The sequence below is a fragment of the Oryzias melastigma genome, linkage group LG4, assembly GCF_002922805.2.
Source record: "Oryzias melastigma strain HK-1 linkage group LG4, ASM292280v2, whole genome shotgun sequence".
Classification (NCBI taxonomy): domain Eukaryota; kingdom Metazoa; phylum Chordata; class Actinopteri; order Beloniformes; family Adrianichthyidae; genus Oryzias; species Oryzias melastigma.
In genome coordinates, this window is record NC_050515.1 from 25,335,902 (window position 1) to 25,343,628 (window position 7,727).

The 7,727-nt window shown below is 40.0% G+C and overlaps 1 protein-coding gene across 1 annotated transcript in view; it reads right to left on the minus strand.

Annotated features, from left to right (window-relative positions):
* Positions 1-407: 407 nt before the first annotated feature.
* Positions 408-7,727, minus strand: part of fam20b (FAM20B glycosaminoglycan xylosylkinase) — a 14,417-nt gene continuing 7,097 nt past the window's right edge. The window contains exons 6-9 of the mRNA XM_024279104.2: positions 6,055-6,226; positions 4,751-4,942; positions 2,252-2,311; positions 408-1,831 (exon numbers count right to left, since the gene is read on the minus strand). Of these exons, the coding sequence (XP_024134872.1) occupies positions 1,600-1,831; positions 2,252-2,311; positions 4,751-4,942; positions 6,055-6,226 (656 nt within the window). The 3' untranslated portion in view covers positions 408-1,599. The remainder of the gene's footprint in view (positions 1,832-2,251; positions 2,312-4,750; positions 4,943-6,054; positions 6,227-7,727) is intronic.

Here is a 7,727-nt window from a genome sequence, read left to right on the forward strand (position 1 = left end):
TTGAGTCGTGTCACGGTGAAGTGCTTATCTGACATGCCTTAACATGATCTACACTGTGGTTTTCGTTTGTCCCAATGCGGTTGGTACAAGCGAAACAGGTGTCCTACATCATCTGGCGTGTACGAGAAAGACATCTGCAGGAGGGTGACATCTGCCAGATGGTTTGAAAGTGAAGCTGTCCCTCGTCCGGAGCGATAAAAGTCAGAAAACCCAGCTGACAGCAGAGCTTCAGAACGCCCTCGTTATCGCTATGATGCCACCACAAAGGAGGAAGATGAACGCCGCTCGGGAGGGGAAGTCCCAGGCTGTCGAATCTTCAGATTTAGGGGGGATGACCTTTTTCTCGCTATCTGGACAAGATGATGGGTATTTCGAAGTGAGCTCTGAAAAGATGAGGAAAGTCTGAGTTTCTGGAAGAATGGTGCGATGTGAGTTTATTCATCAGCAGCCCACACACATCTCAAGCCGAGGTGAAACTCTTTGCTTGTTCAAAGCTTCTCAGGATCAGAGCTGAAGACAAAGGAGAACCACTTCCTCCCAGGTGTCCTGACCACAACATAACCCCCCATCCTACAGCCCACTCAGGTGAACCCTCCTGTGAAGACATGCTTTGTTTTCATCCTACCAAATGACTTCAACGGTATCACTACATGTATATGTTAGCTTAAAAACAAAGTCCTCTTTATTTGTTTTTAATCACTAATAAATTATGATCTTAAATAAAAGTTGAATCTGATTTGGAAACAAAGGATTTACAGAAAGTGAGTCTACCAGGTTATCACAAGCTCAATTGCATCCATAAGCGGCATGTTACAGAAACACTCTGACACATCTCAAACAATGACTAACGCGCCGCCATCCAAACAATAACAGGAAAAGCAAAACGAAAGCCCCTCAGCCTGAAAGATGCGCGGTGAGAGGCTGGCGCTCGCCGCCTGACACATTTCTGAAAGGGACCCGGCGCTTTCATGTGGTGAAGGATGACTGAGAGAAGCCAAATTTAAAAACAGCCTTTAAGTTTAATGCTGGAGATGAACCCACACAGCAGCAACTCCCCCTTTCTATCCCATTCAAGTCAGCAGCTTCTCATAAACGGCACAATATGGCCTGACATGCAGTTTTAGTCTGAACATGTTCATAATGTCGTGAGGCTATGGCACTGTTCCGCAGCAGATAAATATGTACACTGATGGAAACTGAGGAGTCTTTTCTCTGCCTAGGGGTCAGTATTGGTTCATTCAAGCCGTTTTTGGACTTTAAAAGAAGTTTAAAACTCCTGTTTTAGACTGAAAAGCAGCGTTTCAGTTTCTTGGATTTTCCAGCTCTGGAGTAGTGCAGTCAACAAGTCTTCTCTTAAACATGATCGTCTCTGGGAGCTCTTCCTAGAAAAAAAAAGACCTTCTGGGAAGAAGTTGGCACCAAAACCAGTAGTATTAAATGATCAGTTCTTACAGTAGATGCAGTTTTGGCTGCTTAACGTCCTGAGTTTATACAAAGTAGTCACATGTTTGAGAAGATCCCTCGTTTTGCCAGAGAAAAAAAAGAGATGAGGCCGTCTTTGGTCCTATTCTTCCTCCCTCCATCTCGCTTCCTGTGCTTCTAAGGGTGTGGGAGGTTCATTCGGTCCTCTATCAAAGTGTTGTCCGGCCCCTGCGCCTCCACACACTGCTTCACAGTTGCTATGACTCCAGACAGACGCCTATCCAGGGCTGCGAGGTGCGGTTCTGCCAGGACTGGGTGGATGGGATCGAACGCCAGAGCCTGGCGCATCGCTGAACTCAGAGCGCCGCCTTTCAGGAAGTTCAGTCGGTTCCACGTCGACACACGAATCCTGTCGGACGAGCAGAAAAACAAACAGTGGAAGTTTATGTAGGATGAGGCCTAACAATAAATATTCCATTTTAGTTTATTATAAATTTAAACCAACTAGGAGACAAAAAAGGGATAATAAATGAGAAAAAAAAACATGTATAAGTCGCACTTTTGGGAGAAAAATAAAAACAAGAATAATCAAGGAGAACGTTTGTTTTCTTCTTCTATGCTGCTGTCAGTAGCTAATACTGATTTACACACCTACAGTGCCCTCTAGTGGTTGTAAGCAGGTAAAAACCCAGAAGTGAATGAAGAATGAAAACCTGAGCCAATATTTATGTCATATTAAAAAATCACATACAAGTCCCACTCCTAGCAAAACTATGCACACACAAAAAAAAAACGGTGATAGAAATATAGTAATATTTTCCTAACTTACATGCAGCACTGGTAGAGTGGCGCCAGGATGCTTCTTTCATCCAGAGCTGCATTACCAAAACTGTAGAAACAAACAAAGAGGTCAGGAGAAGTAGAGCATGGGCAGACTTTAGTGAAAACACACAACAGAAACATCAACACAATGAGCATCTGCAAATTGAGCTGCAGCAGTTTTTCTTGATGATTCATACAAACTGTCCTGCTTCTTTTTAAACATCCCAGTTCCCACTCGACTGGAAAGCAACCGGGGCAGATGCCCGGGGAACTTTGATTTAAAAAAACTAAATACATAAAGATCTAAGCAGAACATCTCATTATTCCCAGAAAACTGGTGTTTATTAGCACAGGCTAGACGGTGGAGGAGAAGTGAAAGCTAAGTTTCACATGCAGCAGAAGATGGATGAAAGTTTCACTGAAAGTTTCCACTGGTGGGTTTTAATCACAAACACGATCGCTTCAAAGGGGCACAATCAGTTTCTCACTTCCTGAGAAAGGATTCTTTCTATGAGTCAATGTTGATAAGAACATTTTAAAAAATTCTCAAACTGGAAAACATCAAAGGAAGCTGTAATTACAGTTTTCTGTTAATGAAACAGAATATAACATTTCTGAGTGAGTCTCGTGTCTGATTTAATGTTTGTGTTTAGGAGAATCAGCATCAGTTCATGAGACCTTCCCTCCGCTCCTTCTGAAAGTGCAGCTTTTAGTCTGATCCCACTCATTTTTTATGTAAATCAGGGGTGTCAAACTCATTTTGGTTTGGGGGCCACATTCAACCCGTCTGAGCTTAAGTGGGCCGGACCAGAAACACAGGGCTGAGTATCAGTTATAATTTCCAGAAACGATTTGATTCGATTCATAAGAGCCTTAATCGATTCGACTCCGGTTTCTGACTTCAATTCAATTTTGAGTTTAAACATTTATACACGTTTTTTTAGAAGTGGCGATCGCGCTATTGAAGTACACTTAATTCAAGACGAAGACAACAATTTGAGGGAAAAAATTAAGTGTTAGACCAAAAATAGTTACTTTAAAAATTATTTTCTTAAAAGAGTTTGGAAGATTAAGGCCTATGAGTGAATAAAGATGTTCATCTAGTTAGCAATGTATGTTTAGGTCGAACGAGCGTTAGCATTAGCCGTCAAATGGGAAATTCTATTGAACATTAGCATCAAGCTAGTGGACTTTAGCTTTATGTGCTAAATCGATTTATATCTTTTGTGAATCGATTATGGTTCTATTAAGCTTATATTGATTGAAATCATTTCTTTCAACCCTACAGTAACATAATTGGAAAACAACATATGGTCAACTTGTAATCTGTAGCTTTGTTTAATTTTTGTTTTCTCAGTTGGAAAAAATCCCTCAAACAACCTAGTAGCCTAATTATTTATATTTTTTATTATCTTTATTTCTTGATTTCTCTGTCTTTTGTTTCCTTTGCTTCCCCTAGTGGCGGAATTGCGCCATTTCGATGAAGAACCACAACTCGGCACAGAATGAGAAAGAAGCTTTTTTTCAGCATCCTTATGTGTTTTTCTCTTCATGACTGGGCCGGATTAAACTATCTGGCGGGCCGAATACGCTGATGTAAGGCTTAAGTATTAGAAGACATCAATGACAAATCAAAGTACATTTATAACTGAAAGTCTGATTTAAATTTTGCTTTTTCAAACTGCATTTGGTGCCGGGGTGGGATTATATAAGTTCGCTTCCTCCCTCTCCCTTTCAGGCAATCTCTTTCTTTCATGTCTTCGCTTTGCATGAGCTGACTTTACTATGGACTATGGAATCCCAAGAGGGCAGAGTACGGGGAAAATAAAATCTCAATTTTCAAGAAAAAAAAAATCGTCTAAAGTATAAAATTTGAATTAATCGATTAAATCGATACATTGCCCAGCCCTAGGAACAGGGTTGGCAGGATCATCTATTTCAAGGCAGAAGACAAACCGAAGCATCTCTGCTGTAGAGAACAGAAGAACTCCAGTCACAGATTGACGAGGAAAACCCAAATGAACAGGAACCATCCGTTTATTCAAGCGGCTGACATTTCTCAGAGTTCAAACTGAGGTGCTCAAAGCAGCAGGAGGAACAGCTGAAGTGTGGTAGACGAGAAGCCAAGATGGGGATGATAGTCAACGATCTAAACCCACACAGGAACTGGTTTGTAATCCAGAGATTACAGTTCATAGATTACAGCCACAACCTGCATGAACACAGAAGACGCATTTCCCTAAAGGAAGAAACAAGCCCCACTGACCCCCAACGGATGAAGTTACCAGTGATTGTATAAGAGAACTGGAATGGCCTCCAGATTTTGGACAAATCACATCTTACTGACGCCGTCTGCTGGGAGGATGGCGACTAAATTTAATTTGGTTGGAGCCAGAAGTGAGTCATTTTCTATGTGTGATGTCACACTCACTCACTCACTCGGTCCAGTTCTTATATACAGTCAAGAGTGCCATACAACACGCGGTGAATGCTATGGTTCCTTCACCTCTTTGCGTTGTCCAGCAGGATGAGCATGCTGGCTCCTCCGTCATCCTGGAAGCTCTCGTAGTGATGACGGTCGGCGTTCCCGATGAGATAATCAAACACAGCCGTGTCGATGACGTCCAGTAGCCTCGGCCCCGCGTCGTACGGCGGCATTTTCTTGACAGCGTCACAATAACTTTCATCGTACTCCCATCTGTAAATCAACACAAAACAAGTTTTAAACAGACTGGAGATCTGAGGGGGATTGTTACAAATAAGAAGAAATAAACCATCTTTCCTGACTCATAAGGGCAAATTGTCATGAAGACATCAAGTTTTACCAGAGGATGCTGGGAAAATATGCTGATCGCTGCCGTCTTCTGCATAAGAGCAAGTGTGAGCAGAATTTACTGATCAATCTTTAATGTTGAAACAGAAACAGGAGCTAACAGGGGCAGCAGCAGCTGCTAATGGAAAACAGAAAAGATCACTGAATTTTTTTTATCAATCTTCCAAACCAACAGCAGAAAAGATTCCACTCTCAGGGTCATTTTTTTCCATTTCATCCATATACTAGTTTCTATTTAGCTCAAGAAAAACCTGAAGTTGGGAGATGAGGGTTTAGTTTATGATCAGAAATTTGCAAAAACAAAATACTTTTTTCCAACCTCTGTCTTTATTAAATAAAAAAAATAAAGGATATGCTAAATAAATGTGTTTTTTTTTCTTTATTATAATGTTTTTAAAAGATGATCTCAAAAGGATAATTATTTTAAAAGGCATATCAAAGAGAGACATGAGTTTTTTTTTTTTAAGAAATTTGGAGTCATGACTCAATAAATCTCCAGCTTGTATTTGTCCAAATTCAGTTTCTGTTTACAAGTACGCCTGATATATTGATATTGCAGTATAAAAAATAAAAGACAAGATCAGATGAAGGTACTTCAACACATACGAGCTATCTGGGCTGGATGGTCTCCTGAAAGCAAAAATTAAGAAACAAAGTGAACTTTTAAAGACCTACTCCAATGAAAATCATGTTTTCATTTTCTTCTGGCCTTTTCCTGATCACTGAGGACATTTATTAAGACAATTAAGCTTAAAATAGCATCTCTGAGTATTTCTTCACTCATATTGTTGTGAATCAGGAGCAGACAAAGGGATGATGGGAAAATGAGTGAAGGCTTCTGCCCCAACAGTCCCACCCCAACTCACAGGTGTATTTCTAATCAACTCCTGCTGCTCTGCAACGACTGCAGTTCTGACACATTTTTTAACAAAACATCCACACAGGTGAAGCTCTAGCAGCTGCATGTCAACACCCACCTGGCCAGTTTTCCCTCCCTGTACGTGCGCCCCCATGGGTGTCTGTGTTTCTGCAGGGGCCAGACGTCGGGCAGCCATAGTGTTACGGAGCCCTCCATCACCTCTCCCTCAGCGCAGGCTGGCTCCGTCTCCCGGCAGTAGTAACACTTCCCATAGAAACACGTATTATTGCCTGGAGAGAGGAACCATGAAGCTGCTTTAAGGAAATGCAAATTCACACAAACCACAGAGTCTAAAAGCATTCTGCTTTAAAATGTTCTAACCTCAGCTAGGATTAATTTTAGAGTAAAATGAGGAACATTTGTATTTTTAATGACCACAGAGGAAGAAACAGGGAAGGACGGTTGAAAGGTTTTGTGGTCTGATGCCTCCAGTGGTGCTGCTCTCTCTATCAAGTCTTTATATTTTTCCTTCTAGTCTGATACTTTCAAATTCCTGATTTGATGCCCTTTATTTTCATCAGACCATTACTGAGAGTAAAAAATGCAAATTTTATAAATATTTGCAGGGACAACTTTCATTCCACACCGAGTGATGCTTAGTCACACTTAACCGCATTATTGTGCAATATATGTAAAACAGAAAGTAGAAGCCTGTCGAATAAATGTCATCTTTTGTATATCAGGTCACATTTTTTAGTGTGGAGAATTAAAAAAAAATTACAACCGTATGTAGGAGGCTTTGGTAATTCCATAAATATGAATTTTTCATCTCCTAAGTAAAAGGTTTTGGGGACATGGTGGTGGATATCACACGACACTTCCTGAAATGAGTGACGATTTAATGGTTTTGATGCAATTAAAATGAAAACAAAGCTTTTTAATCAGTAGTAAATAAATAGAAATAAAATTTTTTTAAAGATTACAACAAATTTCATATTAAATTAAGAATTTACAATAAACTAAATTATATAGTGTTTTGTAGTTACAGAATTTAAGATGGATTAAAAGAAGTAATTGCATAATTTATGTTTAATTCATTAATAAATATTTGGATTTGAACATACATTCCTGAAAAGAGATGTAAGACGAATAGTTCTGGAATTTGGGTCAATCTTTTTTCATATTATAGATTGATAAAATAAATTCCCTTTTCTCTTCAGACAGAACTCACTAACAGAAGTTCTGTATCTTCACATAAACGTGACCTTCTAAAGCCTCAGCCACAACTTCCCTTACGAATGGATAACATGCAGGAAAACTTGCAGGTGTCATTTATCAAAATATCAAAGCTGTAGATCGCTCGGTGAGCCTGCAGGGTGAAAATGTTGATGCACGTTTTATATTTCTGTCAGACAGACTGGAGTGAAGACTTGGACAACATGCGATGGGTAAAGTTGCACTCTGAACGTGTGCTGTTCATGTGAGCGCTCTATACTTGCAGCTCCACTGTTAGAAATGAGGAAATTAGATAATCTGAGTGTAGTTTGTGTGTTCAACCTATAGGACTTATGCAAGACATGAACACCCAGGAAGGGACCAGGGCTCGCACCTTACTAATGACTAGATCAGGGGTCTACAACCTTTAACACTTAAAGAGCCATTTGGGTTGATTTTCAAAACCCAATAGGAGCCACAAAGTCTTCAATCACCCTTTAGAAAAATAAGAGTGATTTATACTTATGTTTTTGCTACTGACATGATACATTTAAATAAATGTTTTTATTTTTGGCA